The sequence below is a fragment of the Sinocyclocheilus anshuiensis genome, unplaced genomic scaffold (assembly GCF_001515605.1).
Source record: "Sinocyclocheilus anshuiensis isolate Anshui unplaced genomic scaffold, SAMN03320099.WGS_v1.1 scaffold306, whole genome shotgun sequence".
NCBI lineage: Eukaryota > Metazoa > Chordata > Actinopteri > Cypriniformes > Cyprinidae > Sinocyclocheilus > Sinocyclocheilus anshuiensis.
Genome location: NW_015544175.1, coordinates 2,803,558 through 2,822,915, shown reverse-complemented (window position 1 = coordinate 2,822,915; position 19,358 = coordinate 2,803,558). Strand labels below are relative to the sequence as shown.

At 39.4% G+C, this 19,358-nt stretch overlaps 1 protein-coding gene across 1 annotated transcript in view; it reads left to right on the top strand.

The window, feature by feature from the left end:
- Positions 1-19,358, top strand: part of LOC107696192 (fibrillin-2-like) — a 50,651-nt gene that overhangs the window by 17,465 nt on the left and 13,828 nt on the right. The window contains exons 15-30 of the mRNA XM_016496428.1: positions 5,008-5,154; positions 7,910-8,056; positions 8,296-8,442; positions 9,585-9,731; positions 9,918-10,064; positions 10,320-10,466; positions 10,656-10,802; positions 11,235-11,381; positions 11,731-11,877; positions 12,141-12,287; positions 12,381-12,527; positions 12,806-12,952; positions 16,560-16,706; positions 16,957-17,103; positions 17,297-17,443; positions 17,661-17,807. Coding sequence (XP_016351914.1) covers positions 5,008-5,154; positions 7,910-8,056; positions 8,296-8,442; positions 9,585-9,731; positions 9,918-10,064; positions 10,320-10,466; positions 10,656-10,802; positions 11,235-11,381; positions 11,731-11,877; positions 12,141-12,287; positions 12,381-12,527; positions 12,806-12,952; positions 16,560-16,706; positions 16,957-17,103; positions 17,297-17,443; positions 17,661-17,807 — 2,352 coding nt within the window. The remainder of the gene's footprint in view (positions 1-5,007; positions 5,155-7,909; positions 8,057-8,295; positions 8,443-9,584; positions 9,732-9,917; positions 10,065-10,319; positions 10,467-10,655; positions 10,803-11,234; positions 11,382-11,730; positions 11,878-12,140; positions 12,288-12,380; positions 12,528-12,805; positions 12,953-16,559; positions 16,707-16,956; positions 17,104-17,296; positions 17,444-17,660; positions 17,808-19,358) is intronic.

Genomic DNA, 19,358 nt, shown 5'->3' with positions numbered 1-19,358 from the left:
TTCTCTGTACTGGAGAAAGCACACTTTTCTTGGCGTTAAGTCTTAACCCCAGCTCTTTCATGTGAGCGAGAACATCTCGATGCGGAACCACCATCTGCTCAGATTGAGCTAATGTCAACCAATCGTCGATGTGGTTGAGTATGTTGGTGCCCTGGAGTCACAGAGGAGCCAGAGCAGCATTGACACACTTTGAGAAAGTGCGGGGTGAGAGTGCAAGGCCGAACAGAAGAATTGGGAGGAAGAAACCGCAGCGCGGGCTTCCGGACCCTGAGAGAGAGCGCTAGATCTAGGGAATGCGGGTGGAGATAGGGAGAGCCAGTCTCCAGCACATCCGCCAGATCATGTGCGATCCCTGCAATCTCAATCGCCGCCGTACCTCAACAACAGCAGGACCGGAACCACAAGATCACAGGCACGGACACACTCCTCAAAGCGCGCCTGGCGAGAGCGGAGCATTTTGCAGCGGGAAAAGCACGATCAGCTCCCTCGAGAGCTGACTGCGCGAGCTCCGCTCACTCTTTATCACAACCCTGCTAAAAGTGCCAGTACGTGCGCTCATTGGCGCCCCTTCAGCTGGTGGCGCCCTAGGTGACCGCCTAGCTCGCCTATGCCTAGAAACGGCCCTGCCTCCACTGGTTCCATATGCGAACCCCACGAGTGCAGCCGCCGTTCCGCCTCGGAAATATAGCGTGGACAGGGAGGAACACACAGCCTGAACGCTGCCTGCTCTCAGAGAGAGCGCTAGATCTAGGGAATGCGGGTGGAGATAGGGAGAGCCAGTCTCCAGCACATCCGCCAGATCATGTGCGATCCCTGCAATCTCAATCGCCGCCGTACCTCAACAACAGCAGGACCGGAACCACAAGATCACAGGCACGGACACACTCCTCAAAGCGCGCCTGGCGAGAGCGGAGCATTTTGCAGCGGGAAAAGCACGATCAGCTCCCTCGAGAGCTGACTGCGCGAGCTCCGCTCCCCAGTATCAATTGCCGCCATTCCTCAACAACAGCGGGACCGGAACCGCAAGATCGCAGGCAAGAGCGGAGCGTTTTGCAGCGGGAAAAGCACGATCAGCCCCCTCGAGAGCTGACTGAGCGAGCTCCGCTCCCCAGTAATGCTGCTCATTATAATATTAGACATAATATGTTTGTGCAACTGGTGCTTGTGCAACTGGCGAGCTCATCGAAATGCCCTCCACATCAACCTCGGAGGAGGAAGACAAGCGGAGCGTCGAGCCTTCTCCCCGGTGGGAAGAAACTGCAGTCAGAGCGTGGTCACGCTGAAGGCGTTCCCATAGCGTTTTCCGACACAGCTCGAGTTCCTGAAGGGGAACTGGATTACTCATGATGTCATAAAAGTGAAGGCACTGCACCTCCATGATGGTTTTCCCAAGTATTCCCATATATTCTATTGAATTAATAGGAAACCGTAAGATTTAATGAGAAGACATCCCAGATTGTACTTCAAATTTGAGGCCTTTTACTTAGTATTTTAATTAGTGATGCGCCGATCATAGCTGATTCCGATTTTCTTTTCTTTCTTTCTTTCTTTTTTTTTTTTTACTAGCAAATTGAATTCTGATACTGATACTGATTTTTAAGGAAATTTATTTATTGTCTATTTGCTTTATAACAAACAAACTGGCTTTAAACAAAAATATCTAGCCATTTGAAATTAGAGGCAACCACTGCATTTTAATCACGATCTGCACGGGATAAAACATCTGCACGAAACAAAAACAGCAGGTCTGAATGAGATGCACTCTCTGACAGCAGGTGGCGCCTATGAACAAGGTTGCCAGGTTTTCGCAATAAAACTAGTCCAATCGCGTTTCGAGGAGGGTCACCTTTAAAAATCGCATTCCGGGGGTAAAATACACGTTTTTCGTCTGGGATCTTCCAGTAAAATTCACATTCCAGGGACTAAATATCACGTTTACCGCTGTAAACAAAGCAGCGCTGCGCTTTATACGGAGAAAATGCCATTGCCATCGAAACTTTTCTCAAGACAGTTCCCTTCAGTGATACATTAATATAACCCCATAAATGTAATGCATTTTTGTACTTATTTTACTGTTTTTTTTTTCGGGATCTACTGGGACAGTGATAAAGATCTACCAGTCGATCACGATGGACGGGTTGGCGACCACTGATCTAGAGAGTCTTTGCTTCGTAACCGAGTGAGGGGGTCTTTGCCGCGGTTTAGACACCAAGCGGAGAAAAAAGACCACTTTAAGGCGTAGAGGCGTCTCATAGACGGAGCTCTAGCCTCCGAAATTGTGTTTAAAACTCGCTCTGGGAGGCATGAAGGCTCCCGTCGAGCGGCCACAACGCGTCCCTGGTCTTTGAGAAATAGATTGGGCAGTCAGAGTTGTCTTCTGAGGCGAAGAGGTCTACCTCGGCCTCGCTGAAGATCTCCCAGATCCTCTGAACCGTGCGGATGGAGCGTCCACTCCCCTGAGGAGACATTGTCAGAACACTTACGAGTAATGGAAGAGGAAGTTTGCCCTGTCAAAGAGCTGCGTGGAGAGTGATGCAAGCGGGGGCCTTGCCGGCTTTAATCACTCAAGCCTGATCAATCATACCCGCGAATTTGCCATTTCTGCTTCCGAGTAACTGGGAGGAGAGAAACACCAGAGCGGGGGAGGCGGGACTTAGCGACGCACACACAAATGCGAAGCTGCCCGCGTTTCGCTTTGATCTGCCTGGGAGGATTAAGGTGCTCGTATAACGAGGTGCACCGATCCTCATGTGTAACACACACTGACAGATTAAGCACGCATGATGTGTGTAGAGGATTGCTCAAGTCTGATCGTTCAACTTGTGAGCTCGTCGTTGCTTCCTCCGAGGTAGCTGAGAGGAGAGAAACATGAGCGCGGGGAGGGGGGGCCGCGAGTTGGGCTGCTTTCCGTGAAGGCGGTCCGCGCGTGGAGAAGAGCGAGACTCATGCTCGAGTGAGCATTCTGTCTCAGTAAGCGCGTAGCTCACTGCCCTTCTGCGGCGGTTCCGAGTGCAACGGAGAGAGAGCACGTAGGCACAGCGCCGGCATGAGATCAGTCAGACCGATTGCTTATTCCCTGACTCCGCTGTTTCCCTCTCCGAGGCTCGCTGAGAGAGGAGAAACGGGAGAGCTGGGCTGCTTTCAGTGAAGGCGGTCCGCGAGACTCATGCTCGAGTGAGCATTTTGTCTCAGTAAGCGCGTAGCTCACTGCCCTTCTGCGGCGGATCCGAGTGCAACGGGGAGAGCGAGCACGCGGGTACAGTGCCGGCATGCGATTGCTCAGACCCGGTTGCTTAGTTCCCTGACTCCGCTGTTTCTCTCTCCGAGGCTCGCTGAGAGAGGAGAAACGGGAGAGCGGGGCTGCCTCCAGTGAAGGCGGTCCACGAGTGGAGAAGAGTGAGACTCATGCTCGAGTGAGAGAGCAGTCTCTGCGTGGGGTCTGCCCAGACAGATGACATACTCATTGCTCTTCTGCATCGTGCAAGTTTCCCTGCACGAGCCACACTCACAGAGCGACATTTGCAACAACGTCGCTAGAATTTGCTCTTTTAGGGCTTACCTGCTAGAAATAAGCTCTTTTAGAATCGCAGGATGGCGGCAGGGGAAACGGACCAGAACTGCTGCATCACTGTAGCGGTTGAGAAGCAGGTCAGCTGTGCTGAGAGGTCCCGATTCCAGCTGCGAAGGCGTGTCAACGGCGAGCAGGCTTTCAGGATCGAAGAAATCAGAAGAAATCTGAGAATCCTGTGGCGAGCGCCCGCTTATATAGCCAGATGCCCCGCCCATTCTGGCGGGCTTTGGCGGGCTTCGTCGCTATAGGCTCGTGCAACTCCGCTGCCGAGCCATTGGTTCGTTTTTTAAACACTGCACGTACCAATGGCCGTGCAGTTTCACTGCGTGAATGAAAAGGCTTCAGTTCAGGAGAAAAAAGGCTTTTTCCCATATGCGTCTTAAGCAAGACGCAGTACGAGTGAAGTATCGAAAGGGAACTCAACATATGTTACAAAGGACAAGTTACTCATTCTGAAATCTGAATTAAGATTTAGGCTTTGTATATCTTAATTCAGCTTGTACAGTTATTCACTGTTTACGTAATGTTGTTTTATTGTTTTTATTTGTACAGTAGGCTAACTGTAAATGTTTCAACAAAGATTTCATTATCAAGATGCATTTTGAAGCAGTTAATAATTTAACCGCTGGTTAAATTAAAAATGAATTAATCATACATACAAAACATTTTACTCCTGTGGAAACTGTAATGCTAGTAAAACACATAATTTGCGTGATCTTGAAGAGTCTGAATTACATGTTGCTCAATCAGGATATAAAAAATACACACATCACAACATCATTCAGAGAAATAATGCTGACAACATACGGTACGGACTTCAAGACATGAGCTTTATTTCCAAGATGATGCCTGATGAGCTTTGAATTTCAATACAGTATAGATCAGTATTAACAGAGGCTTGTATTGTAATATTTATTCAAATCAAATTCTAATGCTATTACCAGATATTAATATTTCCTGCATAATTACTTACATAAAGAAATATATTTTGTGTTGGATCAGTTACCTGTGTCGGGAATGTGCATCAGACACACCCACCTAATCCATTTCAATATATCGCTTATCCTGCCCGAAAAGACCATAAACATTGCAGATAACATCTTAACAATTAATTTACTTACACATATTTACATACACTTTAAATGGGGTGATTTTAGGTCAATGTTTTGGCTGTCAGTCAATGGTGCTCTCTGCTAGTCGGGAATAGTAAGATGGCCGCTCGAACACTTCCGGTGGCTTCACAGCCGAATGGCAGTTTAGAGTGCAATGAGCAATCCAGTCATTAGATCAGATGACACTTATACTGTCGCAAGTGGCTAAAATGATGTTGTTCTTTCGCAATCCTTATTCTCCTTGTATAGATGTAAATGAATGTTGTGAGATACCATTCGCTTTCATGTTTTAGGTGTTTATATTTGTGATTTTTCCCCCTCTAGATATAGATGAATGTCTGTTCAGTCCATCTGTATGTGGTCCAGATTCCAACTGCACAAATGAAATTGGAAGTTACAGTTGCTCATGTCTGGATGGATTCACTGCAACAAACTCAAGTCTCACCATCAGCATCAATAACACATGTAGAGGTACGTTTTATATTTATATTTATATTTGTGTTTACTCTAACTTTATAACCTTGAATAATTAGCTAGAATTTCTGTTTTTTTCTTTGTATATAAATTTTATAAACAAGCCGTTCTTTTGTAAAGATGTCAAAGATTGAATTGACTGTCGTTTATGTATAAGTGACCCAAACTGTTCTTTTTCCGATAACTTCCTTTTAATATAGATGTGAATGAATGTGTTGAGATGTCAGACATCTGTGGTCCAAACTCAATCTGCAACAACACTGTTGGGAGCCACAATTGCTCGTGCATGAGTGGATATAATGTAACAGACCCAAACCTCCCTATAAACAGCAATAACACATGCAAAGGTAGGATTGAGAACTAGTATTTATGGTACAAAATCATGTCAAAGGACTAATGAGAGGCTTGTCATGTTTTTTTTTTTATTTTTAGTTGGTTTCTTTTTTCCCGAAATACAACAAAATCTGAGATGTTTCTCAAACCTGTAAATATTTCCGTATTTTGGTCTGTTGAGTAAAGGTTCAAGAAGTTTCAGAGTTTCCCACATTTCCTCATGAATTATTATTATTGTTGTTGTTGTTTTGTCTCAGTGCATGTGTTTTTATCATGGAGAAGCTATGGAAGTTTTTTTTTTAATGTACATCCACTAAAACTCTTGTTTAATTTTAAGTTGTTTTCTTTAAAAAGATTTTATACATTCTTAAGTCCATAGATATAAATGAATGTCTGTTCAGTCCATCTGTATGTGGTCGAAATTCTAACTGCACAAATCAGTTGGGAAGTTACAATTGCTCATGTCTGGATGGATTCACTGCAACAAACTCAAGTCTCCCCATCAGCATCAATAACACATGTAGAGGTACTGGTGCAGTTTCAACATGAAATTTAGGCCTTAAATACCGTTTTTATAGACACATTTTTCTTTGTGCGAACAGTTTCAAAATAATGCTTTTTCTGTTGTTGTTGTTTTTTTGTTTTTGTGTGTGTGTGTGTGTGTTTTTGTGTGTGTGTGTGTGTGTGTGTGTGTGTGTGTGTGTGCGTGCGTGCGTGCATGCGTGTGTGTGTTTACATTTTTTATATTGTTTTTTCTCAATCCTTATTCTCCTTGTATAGATGTAGATGAATATTGTGAGATACCATTTCACTTTCATGTTTTAGGTGTTTATATTTGTGAATTTTTTCTCCTCCAGATATAAATGAATGTCTGTTCAGTCCATCTGTATGTGGTCCAGATTCCAACTGCACAAATGAAATTGGAAGTTATAATTGCTCATGTCTGGATGGATTCACTGCAACAAACTCAAGTCTCCCCATCAGCATCAATAACTCATGTAGAGGTACGTTTTATATTTGTGTTTACTCTAACATTATAACCTTGAATAATTAGCTAGAATTTATCTGTTTTTTTCTTTGTATATAATATGTCAAAGATTGAATTGACTATCGTTTATGTAAAAGTGACCCAAACTGTTCTTTTTCCCATAACTTCCTTTTAATATAGATGTGAATGAATGTGTTGAGATATCAGACATCTGTGGTCCAAACTCAATCTGCAACAACACTGTTGGGAGTCACAATTGCTCGTGCATGAGTGGATATAATGTAACAGACCCAAACTTCCCTATAAACAGCAATAACACATGCAAAGGTATGATTGACAGTTGAAGCATACGCTGACAACATATGGTATGGACTTAAAGACATGAGCTTTATTTTCAAGATGATGCCTGATGAACTTTGAATTTCAATAGAGTATAGATCAGCATTAACAGAGGCTTGTATTGTAATATTTATTTGAGTCAATTTCTGATGCTAATACCAGATATTAATATTTGCTGCATAATTACTTACATAAAGAAATATATTTTGTGTTGGATCAGTTACCTCAGTCGGGAATGTGCAGCAGACATACCCACCTAAACCATTTCAATATATCGCTTTTCCTGCCCGAAAAGACCATAAACATTGCAGACAACATCTTAAATAACAATTCATTTACATATACATATTTACATACACGTCAAATGGGGTGATTTTAGGTCAAGGATTTGGCTGTCAGTCAATGGTGCTCTCTGCTGGTCGGGAATAGTAAGATGGCCGCTCGAACACTTCCGGTGGCTTCATAGCCAAATGGCAGTTTAGAGTGCAATGAGCAATCCAGTCATTAGATCAGATGACACTTACGTATACTGACACAAGTGGCTCAAATGAAATTTTTTTTTATATAGATGTGAATGAATGTGTTGAGCTATCAGACATCTGTGGTCCAAACTCAATCTGCAACAACACTGTTGGGAGTCACAATTGCTCGTGCATGAGTGGATATAATGTAACAGACCCAAACCTCCCTATAAACAGCAATAACACATGCAAAGGTATGATTGACAGCTGACGTTATGAACCGTTTGTTACTATTAGTACTGCTTGAATCTTCCTTCAACTGTAACCTTTCACTTTACCAATTATTTTATTTCAAATATTCATTAGTGTCTTGACTGAATTTGTGTGTTGTCTGAACTGCTGTTATAATTGTTATTGCATGAAATGTTTTTTTTTAATAATCACTTTTTTAAATAGATATAAATGAATGTCTGTTCAGTCCATCTGTATGTGGTCCAAATTCCATCTGCATGAATGAAATGGGAAGTTAGAATTGCTTGTGTCTGGGGGGGGATGGTGATGTTGTTATTTTTGACCTTCACATATGTATGAGTGATCCAAACTCTTCTTTTTCCCATAACTTTTAATATAGATGTGGATGAATGTGTTGAGATATCAGACATCTGTGGTCCAAACTCAATCTGCAACAACACTGTTGGGAGTCACAATTGCTCGTGCATGAGTGGATATAATGTAACAGACCCAAACCTCCCTATAAACAGCAATAACACATGCAAAGGTATGATTGACAGCTGAAGCTCTGAACAGTTTGCTACTGTTTGTACTGCCTGAATCTTTCTTCAACTGTAACCTTTCACTTTACCAATTATTTTATTCAGATATTTATGACTCACCGTCAGTGTGTAGTCCAACCTCTGTTACAATTAACTCTAAAGTGTCTCATGCTCAGTTTGTAACTGTAATTGAATGAAATTAAACTTATTTTTAAATATTTTTTAATAATATTTTCCCTCATAGATGTAGATGAATGTCTGTTCAGTCCATCTGTATGTGGTCCAGATTCCAACTGCACAAATGAAATTGGAAGTTGTAATTGCTCATGTCTGGATGGATTCACTGCAACAAACTCAAGTCTCCCCATCAGCATCAATAACACATGTAGAGGTACATTTTATATTTAGATTTGTGTTTACTCTAACTTTTAATAATTAGCTACAGTTTATTCAATTGATTTTTACTTTCTATTTCATATTTGTAAGCATTCTGTTGAAAAGATGTCAAAGATTGAGTTGACCTTTACATACAGTATGTATGAGTGACCCAAACTTATTTTTCCTGTAACTTTTTTAAAATTATAGATGTGAATGAATGTGTTGAGATATCGGATATTTGTGGTCCAAGCTCAATCTGCAACAACACTGTTGGGAGTCACAATTGCTCGTGCATGAGTGGATATAATGTAACAGACCCAAACCTCCCTATAAACAGCAATAACACATGCAAAGGTATGATTGACAGCTGAAGCTCTGAACAGTTTGTTACTATTAGTACTGCTTGAATCTTCCTTCAACTGTAACCTTTCACTTTACCAATTATTTTATTTCAAATATTCATTAGTGTCTTGACTGAATTTGTGTGTTGTCTGAACTGCTGTTATAATTGTTATTGCATAAAATATTGTTTTTAATAATCACTTTTTTAAATAGATATAAAAGAATGTCTGTTCAGTCCATCTGTATGTGGTCCAAATTCCATCTGCATGAATGAAATGGGAAGTTAGAATTGCTTGTGTCTGGGGGGGGATGGTGATGTTGTTATTTCTCAATATTTATTCTCCTTGTATAGATGTAGATGTATGTTTTGAAATACCATTTCACTTTCATGTTTTAGGTGTTTATATTTGTGATTTTTTCCCCCTCTAGATATAAATGAATGTCTGTTCAACCCATCTGTATGTGGTCCAGATTCCAACTGCACAAATGAAATTGGAAGTTACAATTGCTCATGTCTGGATGGATTCACTGCAACAAACTCAAGTCTCCCCATCAGCATCAATAACACATGTACAGGTACTAGTGCAATTTGAACTTGTGAATTTAGGCCTGAAATACAGTTTTTCTTTGGGAGAATGGTTTAAAAAAATAGTTTTCCTGGTCTTTTGTGTTTAAAAATGTTGATACTGTACTTTCACAATACTTATTCTCTTTGTAGAGATGTAGATGAATGACATACCATTTGTATTTCATGTTTTTAGGTATTTATATTTGTATGTATGAAAACATTTAAAAAATATTTTCCCCCTCTAGATATAGATGAATGTCTGTTCAGTCCATCTGTATGTGGTTCAGATTCCAACTGCACAAATGAAATTGGAAGTTATAATTGCTCATGTCTGGATGGATTCACTGCAACAAACTCAAGTCTCCCCATCAGCATCAATAACACATGTACAGGTACATATACATTTTATATTTAGTTTTGTGTTTACTACCTTGAATAATTGACCTAAATTTATTGATGTGATTTTTATTCCATGTCTTTTTTCTTTTTCTTTTTTTTTAAAACGTCAAAAAATTAGTTGACCTTCACATATGTATGAGTGATCCACACTCTTCTTTTTCCCATAACTTTTAATATAGATGTGGATGAATGTGTTGAGATATCAGACATCTGTGGTCCAAACTCAATCTGCAACAACACTGTTGGGAGCCACAATTGCTCGTGCATGAGTGGATATAATGTAACAAACCCAAACCTCCCTATAAACAGCAATAACACATGCAAAGGTATGATTGACAGTTGAAGCAATGAACATGTTGTTACTATTTGTACTGCCTAAATCTTCCTTCAGCTGTAACCTTTGAAGTTATGATTTATTTTATTTCAAATATTTATGTGTCTTGATTCACCATCAGTGTGTTGGCCGAACTCTCACCATTACAATGAAAATGGAAGTTACTTGTGCTGTTATAATTGTAATGAAATTAAATAACTTTTTTTTTTAAATAGTCCCTTATTTTAGTATTTTACTTTTTCCATAGATGTAGATGAATGTCTGTTCAGTCCATCTGTATGTGGTCCAGATTCCAACTGCACAAATGAAATTGGAAGTTACAATTGCTCATGTCTGGGTGGATTCACTGCAACAAACTCAAATCTCCCCATCAGCATCAGTAACACATGTAGAGGTACATTTTATATTTAGATTTGTGTTTACTCTAACTTGAATAATTAGCTACAGTTTATTCAATTGATTTTTACTTTTTATTTCATTTTTGTAAGCATTCTATTTAAAAGATTTCAAAGTATGAGTTGACCTTCACATATGTATGAGTGATCCAAACTCTTCTTTTCCCCATAACGTCCTTTTAATATAGATGTGAATGAATGTGTTGAGATATCAGACATCTGTGGTCCAAACTCAATCTGCAACAACACTGTTGGGAGTCACAATTGCTCGTGCATGAGTGGATATAATGTAACAGACCCAAACCTTCCTATAAACAGCAATAACACATGCAAAGGTAGGATTGACAGCTAGTATTTATAGTACAAAATCATGACAAAGGACTAATGAGAGACTTATCATTGTTTTTTTTGTTTGTTTTTTTGTTTATTTGTATCAACTAAGAAGTTAGTTGACCTTCGTATATGTATGAGTGATCCAAACTCTTCTTTTCCCCGTAACTTCCTTTTAATATAGATGTGGATGAATGTGTTGAGATATCAGACATCTGTGGTCCAAACTCAATCTGCAACAACACTGTTGGGAGTCACAATTGCTCGTGCATGAGTGGATATAATGTAACAGACCCAAACCTCCCTATAAACAGCAATAACACATGCAAAGGTATGATTGACAGCTGAAGCTCTGAACAGTAACTGTTTATTCTGACTAAATTTTTTGTCAACTGTAACCTGTCCCCTTATAATTTTTTTTTAATTTTTAATTTCAGATATTCATGAATGTCTTGACTCAGTATCAGTGTGTGGACTAAACTCTCACTGTTACAATTACAACGGAAGCTTCTCATGCTTTTGTAGGGAAGGATATAATGTCTCAGATGTAAATAAAGATATTTCCAAAAGTAATCCATGCATCGGTAAGTTTGCTGTATGTTATATTTACTGTTATGATTTTCAGGTATTATTTATTGGAAACTGCTCAAAATGGTGTCATCTTTAGATTGTTGTGTAATTTTACATATGTCTTTATCAATGTTAATAATCATTATATATATATATATATATATGTATATATATAATCTTGTTTAATTATTTTTCATTCTTCTACAATTATTTTGACATACATTATTTCTTCCTTCATGATTTATATTCTCCTTTTTATAGACAGATGACTGCCATGAGATAACAAATGTCTTTCATGTGTTTAGGTGATTGTGTTAATGAAAATAGTTTTTAAATTATCAGTTTAATATTTTTTTTTCATAGATATAAATGAATGTCTGTTCAGTCCATCTGTATGTGGTGCAAATGCCAACTGCACAAATGAAATTGGAAGTTATAATTGCTCATGTCTGGGTGGATTCACTGCAACAAACTCAAGTCTCTCCATCAGCATCAATAACACATGCAAAGGTACTGTATGTGCAGATCTCTGTGTACTTTAACATTAAATTAAGAACTAGATGTTTTTACGCAACATTAGTCCAATCAGTTTTATTAAACTAAATAACAGTTATGTGTTTAATGCCAACATTATGAGGCTTCAGTGTTTCTGCTTTGGACATAATATTGTAAATGAAGCATTCTATTGTAAAGATGTCAAAGTATGAGTTGACCTTCACATATGTATGAGTGACCCAAACTGTTCTTTTCCCTGTAATTTTCTTTTAATATAGATGTGAATGAATGTGTTGAGATATCAGATGTCTGTGGTCCAAACTCAATCTGCAACAACACTGTTGGGAGTTACAATTGCTCGTGCATGAGTGGATATAATGTAACAGACCCAAACCTCCCTATAAACAATAATAACCCATGCAAAGGTATGAAGCAATGAACAGTTTGTTACTATTTGTTCTGCGTGAATCACCCTTCAACTGTAACCTTTCAATTGATTAAATTAAATTTTATTTCAGATATTCATGAATGTCTTGACTCAGAATCAGTGTGTGGCCCGAACTCTCACTGTTACAATTACAACGGAAGCTTCTCATGCTTTTGTTGGGGTGGATATAATGTCTCAGATGGAAATAAAGCTATTAGTAAAGGCAACCCATGCACTGGTCAGTTTTTATTTATAAGATATTCTGCATTACAGTTTGCAAGTCATTTTCAACTTTTGGTTATTGCATAATTTAGTCATTAATCATTACTCATTAATCATTACTTTGGTGATTTTTAAAGATTCTCATTACAAATATAACATTTCAGGATCCAGATTATTATTTTTATTATTACTATTATTGTAAATGTTGACATTTCAACTTAATTGATATACTCCTTGTACAGATGTATTTAATAACTTTAAGTAATTATTTTTTCTAATATTTTTTTTTCGTAGATATCGATGAATGTTTGTTCAGTCCATCTGTATGTGGCCCAAATGCCAACTGCACAAATGAAATGGGAAGTTACAATTGCTCATGTCTGGATGGATTCACTGCAACAAACTCAAGTCTCACCATCAGCATCAATAACACATGTACAGGTACATTCTGTTTTCAGATCTGTGTATACTCTGTCTTTTTTACATGGGTAGTTCTAGTCTTGGCTTCTTATTGGTCAGTACAGTGTTCAGTAATGCTGAAATCCACTATATAGTAATGGCTAGGGATGCACCGATACCACTTTTTCCAGTACTCACCTGATACCGATACTTTTATTTTTGGTACTTGCCGATACCGAGTACCGATACCAATATTTTTATTGCATTTCCCTGAGACAAGAACCAAGGTTTCCTCCACATGTCTAAGGCACGTAGGCATCGCCGCGTGACCTTGAGCATGCGGAGCAGGTTTCCCCTCGGGGGGAACCTCTTGGTCTTGAGCCACCACTGTAGGGGTCTCATGTACAGCAGGCCAAAAGGTATCACGTTTGACGCAGCTGCCATCAGACCCAGTAGTTTCTGGAACTGCTGACAGTGAGTGACCGGCCTTCTCTCACTCTCGCGACTACATAGAGGATCGACTCAAACCGAGCAGGAGACAGACGTGCCTGCATCGTGGTCGAATCCCACACCACATCCAGATAAGGGGTTATCTGTACTGGAGAAAGCACACTTTTCTTGGCGTTAAGTCTTAACCCCAGCTCTTTCATGTGAGCGAGAATGACATTTCGATGCCGAACCGCTATCTGCTCCGATTGAGCTAGTATCAACCAATCGTCTATGTGGTTGAGTATGTGGATGCCCTGGAGTCACAGAGGAGCCAGAGCAGCATCCACACACTTCGTGAAAGTGCGGGGTGAGATTGTAAGGCTGAACAGAAGAATCCGGTAAGCTTTTGCCCCCAAAAGAAAACCTCAGGAACTTCCATCCTTCTTTGGAGCATTGAAGTACCGGCTGTAGAACCCAGATTCTCTGTCTAGAGGAGAGCGAGCTCTCACTCAGAGGGGGAAGAAACCGCAGCGCGGGCTTCCGGACCCTGAGAGAGAGTGCTAGATCTAGGGAATGCGGGTGGAGATAGGGAGAGCCCATCTCCAGCCCATCCGCCTGATCATGTGCGATCCCCGCAATCTCAATTGCCGCCATTCCTCAACAACAGCGGGACCGGAACCGCAAGATCGCAGGCAAGAGCGGAGCGTTTTGCAGCGGGAAAAGCACGATCAGCCCCCTCGAGAGCTGACTGAGCGAGCTCCGCTCCCCAGTAATGCTGCTCATTATAATATTAAACATAATATGTTTGTGCAACTGGTGCTTGTGCAACTGGCGAGCTCATCGACGCCCTCCACATCAACCTCCTCGGAGGAAGACAGGCGGAGCGTTGAGCCCTCTCCCCGGGGGGAAGAAACCGCAGCGCGGGCTTCCGATCCCAGAGAGCAGCGCTGGATCTGGTGGGTGAGGAAGAAGATAGAGACTCGCCCGTCTCCAATCCCTCCACCGGATCCATATGCGAACCCCATGAGCATAGCCGCCGTTCCGCCTTGACGAAAGCGGGGCCAGCGACGCGAGGAGCGCTGGTGAAGGCTCCCTCCTCAAAGAGAACCTTCCGAGAGCGAAGCATACGCAGCAACAAACGCTTGCAATGCAGGCAGTCAGCTCCCTCGAGAGCTGACTCTGCGTGCTTTGCTCCCAAGCAGACAACACACAAACTGTGTGTGTCCCCACCCGAAATATAGCGCGGACAGGGAGGAACACACAGCCTGAGCGCTGCCTGCTCTCGCCCAAATGCTTCTTTTTGACTGAAGCTTGACATAATGGAGCATAAGTGGACAAACAACACTAAATAAGACTCAAAACAAATAGCGACTGACACACACACAGAGCGCTTGCTGAATGACAAAAAGCTGACGCCGTTTCCACCGCACGTGCTTTTAAGCTTCCTGGTCGCTACGTCACCCCGCCTGTGATGTCTCGCCCATCCATTGGACTGATTACACACGTGATTCAGAGCGTGGTCACGCTGAAGGCGTTCCCATAGCGTTTTCCGACGCAGCTCAAGTTCCTGAAGGGGAACTGGATTACTCATGATGTCATAAAAGTGAAGGCACTGCACCTCCATAATGGTTTTCACTAGTATTCCCATATATTCTATTGAATTAATAGGAAATCGTAAGATTTAATGAGAGAAAACTCAACATATATTACAAAGGACAAGGTACTCATTCTGAAATCTAAATTAAGATTTAGACTTTGTATATCTTAATTCAACTTGTACAGTTATTCACTGTTTATGTAATGTTATTTTATTGTTTTTATTTGTACAGTAGGCTAACTGCAAATGTTTCAACAAGGATTTCATTATCAAGATGCATTTTGAAGCAGTTAATAATTTAACCACTGGTTAAATAAAACATTTATTAAACATACATACATAACATTTTACTCCTATGGAAACTGTAATGCTAGTAAAACGCCATAGAATTTGCGTGATCTTGAAGAGTCTGAAGTACATGTTGCTCAATCAGGAGTCAGGACATAAAAAAATAGACACATCATAACATCATTCAGAGAAATAATGCTGACAACATATGGTATGGACTTAAAGACATGAGCTTTATTTCCAAGATGATGCCTGATGAGCTTTGAATTTCAATACAGTTTAGATCAGTATTAACAGAGGCTTGTATTGTAATATTTATTTTAATCAATTTCTGATGCTAATACCAGATACTAATATTTCCTGCATAATTACTTACATAAAGAAATATATTTTGTGTTGGATCAGTTACCTGTGTCAGGAATGTGCATCAGACACACCCACCTAAACCATTTCAATATATCGCTCATCCTGCCCCAAAAGACCATAAACATTGCAGAGAACATCTTAAATAACAATTAATTTAAATACACATATTTACATACACTTCAAATGGGGTGATTTTAGGTCAAGGTTTTGTCTGTCAGTCAATGGTGCTCTCTGCTGGTCGGGAATAGTAAGATGGCTGCTCGAACACTTCCGGTGGCTTCACAGACAAATGGCAGTTTAGAGTGCAATGAGCAATCCAGTCATTAGATCAGATGACAATTATACTGTCACAAGTGGCTCAAATTACATTTTTTTTTATATAGATGTGGATGAATGTGTTGAGATATCAGATATCTGTGGTCCAAACTCAATCTGCAACAACACTGTTGGGAGTCACAATTGCTCGTGCACGAGTGGATATAATGTAACAGACACAAACCTCCCTATAAACAGCAATAACCCATGCAAAGGTAGGATTGACAGCTGAAGTTATGAACCGTTTGTTACTATTAGTACTGCTTGAATCTTCCTTCAACTGTAACCTTTCACTTTACCAAGTGAAGTCTTGGAAAGACTTTATTTTATTTCAAATATTCATAATTTTCTTGACTGAATTTGTATGTTGTCTGAACTGCTGTTATAATTGTTATTGCATGAATTATATATTTTTTAATAATCACTTTTTGTTACTATTTATACTGCCTAAATTGTCCTTCAACTGTAACCTTTGAACTTATACATTATTTTATTTCAGATATTTATGAGTGTCTTGATTCACCATCAGTGTGTTGGCCGAACTCTCACTGTTACAATGAAAATGGAAGCTACTTGTGCTATTATAATTGTAATGAAATTAAATAACTTTTTTTTTTAATAATCCCTTATTTTAGTATTTTACTTTTTCCAAAGATATAGATGAATGTCTGTTCAGTCCATCTGTATGTGGTCCAGATTCCAACTGCACAAATGAAATTGGAAGTTACAATTGCTCATGTCTGGATGGATTCACTGCAACAAACTCAAGTCTCCTCATCAGCATCAATAACACATGTAGAGGTACTGGTGCAATTTGGACTTGTAAATTTAGGCCTAAAATAAGATTTTTTTTATAGACTTGTTTTTCTTTGGGAGGACAGTTTCAAAATCGTAGATGTTCTTGTCTTTTGTGCTAAAAAATGTTAATATTGTACTTTGTATTGTCCTTGTATAGATGTAGATGAATGTTGTGAGATTTGTCTTTCATGTTATGTTTTTACATATTTATATTTGTGTGCATTGAAAAATGTAAATTATTTTCCTCCTCTAGATATAAATGAATGTCTGTTCAGTCCATCTGTATGTGGTCCAAATGCCAACTGCACAAATGAAATGGGAAGTTACAATTGCTCATGTCTGGATGGATTCACTGCAACAAACTCAAGTCTCCCCATCAGCATCAGTAACACATGTAGAGGTACATTTTATATTTAGATTTGTGTTTACTCTAACTTTGAATAATTAGCTACAGTTTGTTCAATTGATTTTTATTTCATTTTTGTAAGCATTTTTGTTCCGTTGAAAAGATGTCAAAGATTGAGGTGACCTTCACATACAGTTTGTATGAGTGACCCACACTTCTTTTTCCTGTAACTTTTTTAAAATTATAGATGTGAATGAATGTGTTGAGCTATCAGACATCTGTGGTCCAAACTCAATCTGCAACAACACTGTTGGGAGTCACAATTGCTCGTGCATGAGTGGATATAATGTAACAGACCCAAACCTCCCTATAAACAGCAATAACACATGCAAAGGTAGGATTGACAGCTGAAGCTATTACTGTCTTAAGGTTACTGTTTGTATTGCCTTCATCTTCTGTCAACTGTAACCTTTCACTATCAATTATTTTATATTAGATATTCATAAATGTTTGACTCGCCATCAGTGTGTGGGCCTACTATTATAATTCCATGAAATTGAACTGTTTTTAAATAATTGCTTATTGTAAAAATATTGTGTTCTTCCCTACAGACATAAATGAATGTTCGTTCAGTCCATCTGTATGTGGTCCAGATTCCAACTGCACAAATGAAATTGGAAGTTACAATTGCTCATGTTTGGATGGATTCACTATAACAAACTCAAGTCTCCCCATCAGCATCAATAACACATGTACAGGTACATTCTGTAATCAGTTTTGTGTTTACTGTGTATTCACATGATTTTGGATTTCGTTTTTTGTAAATGAAGTATTCTATTGTAAAGATGCCAAAGAATGAGTTACAGCTAATGCTTATAGGACCAAATCATGACAAAGAAAAGGTAGAGTGAGAGGCTTATAGTTTGTTTTGTTAGTTTGTTTTTTCTTTTGGTTAATTCAGTGTCAACAGTAACATTACCAATATATGTGTATTCAAAAACAAAATATGAGGTGTTGCTCAAAGATGTAAATGTTAGTTTTAAGTTGATTAAGGTCTGTTGCTTAAAGAGATCATATTTATTCAGAGTTCCGTATTTTCCCATTAATGGTTTTTCATTTCAGTTCATGTGTTTTATCATGAAGAAGCTTTGCAAGTGCTTTTTATGTGCAGCCAAATAAACAATTAACATTCAGTGCGATTATTAAGAAAAAATGGCCAATGATCAGTAGCAATTAAAAACAGGTTAGGATACGTCCTCCTTTTTGAACATCTTTGCATTGATCTTGCAGTTTAATTAAGTTAATAAACATAAGCTTCAGACGGACTTACCTGAAACTCTGGGCTTTGCCCAAACATCATTAACTTATTTATATTTGTTGCAAAATATGTGCACCTTTAACTGTTGAAATTTGTAAGTTTTTGTTGTTTTGTGTTTGACTGTTGGTGTCATCTTTTTAAGAAATAAATTGCATTTTACAATGACAAATATTACATTGTACAATTCTAAAACTTTTTAGACAAACATTTGGTTCTTTTTTTTTCTGCGGTACCACCAATAACAGCTGTAACAACACCTACAGCTACAACAGTTACAACATCACTAGTTATGTACTGTAAAAAACCTGATATACCACAAAATGCATTTGTTGCTTAGGAGGACAAAATATAGGTAACAAATTAAAAACATTTAATTACTTAGTTCACCTTTAAAGGGATAGTTCACCCAAAAATGAAAATAAGCCCATGATTTACTCACCCTCAGGGCATCCTAGGCGTATCTGACATTCCGCTTTCAAACGAACATAATCGCAGTTATATTTAAAAATGTCCTGGCTCTTCCAAGCTGTATAATGGCAGTGAATGGTGCGCCTGTTTTTGAAGCCAAAAAAAAAAAGTGCATCCATCCATCATAAAACTACTCCACACGGCTCCGGGGTGTTAATAAAGGCCTTCTGAAGCGAAACGATGCGTTAGTGTAAGAAAAATATAGATTTTTAAAAATAAAATGTATAAACTGTAATCTCCAGCTTCCGGTCGCTCAAGCAAGAGTGTTCACAACAAGGCATTCGAGCGTATGATGTAGGCGTAGCAGAAGGCGCAACGTAAGCTCCGGGGAGAGAGTGACGAACGCGGAAGCACAGAGGAGAAAGCAAAAATGTCAGAGGATTTCGATATAAGGCAAATGGAGAATGAGTTTTTGCTCAGCCATATTTGTTTGAACCAGAATATACCGACCAGGAACTCCGCGAGATGGAGCAGGCTGCAGCGGCGACGGCACAAACTACAGATGTAGTTCACGTGGTTTCCC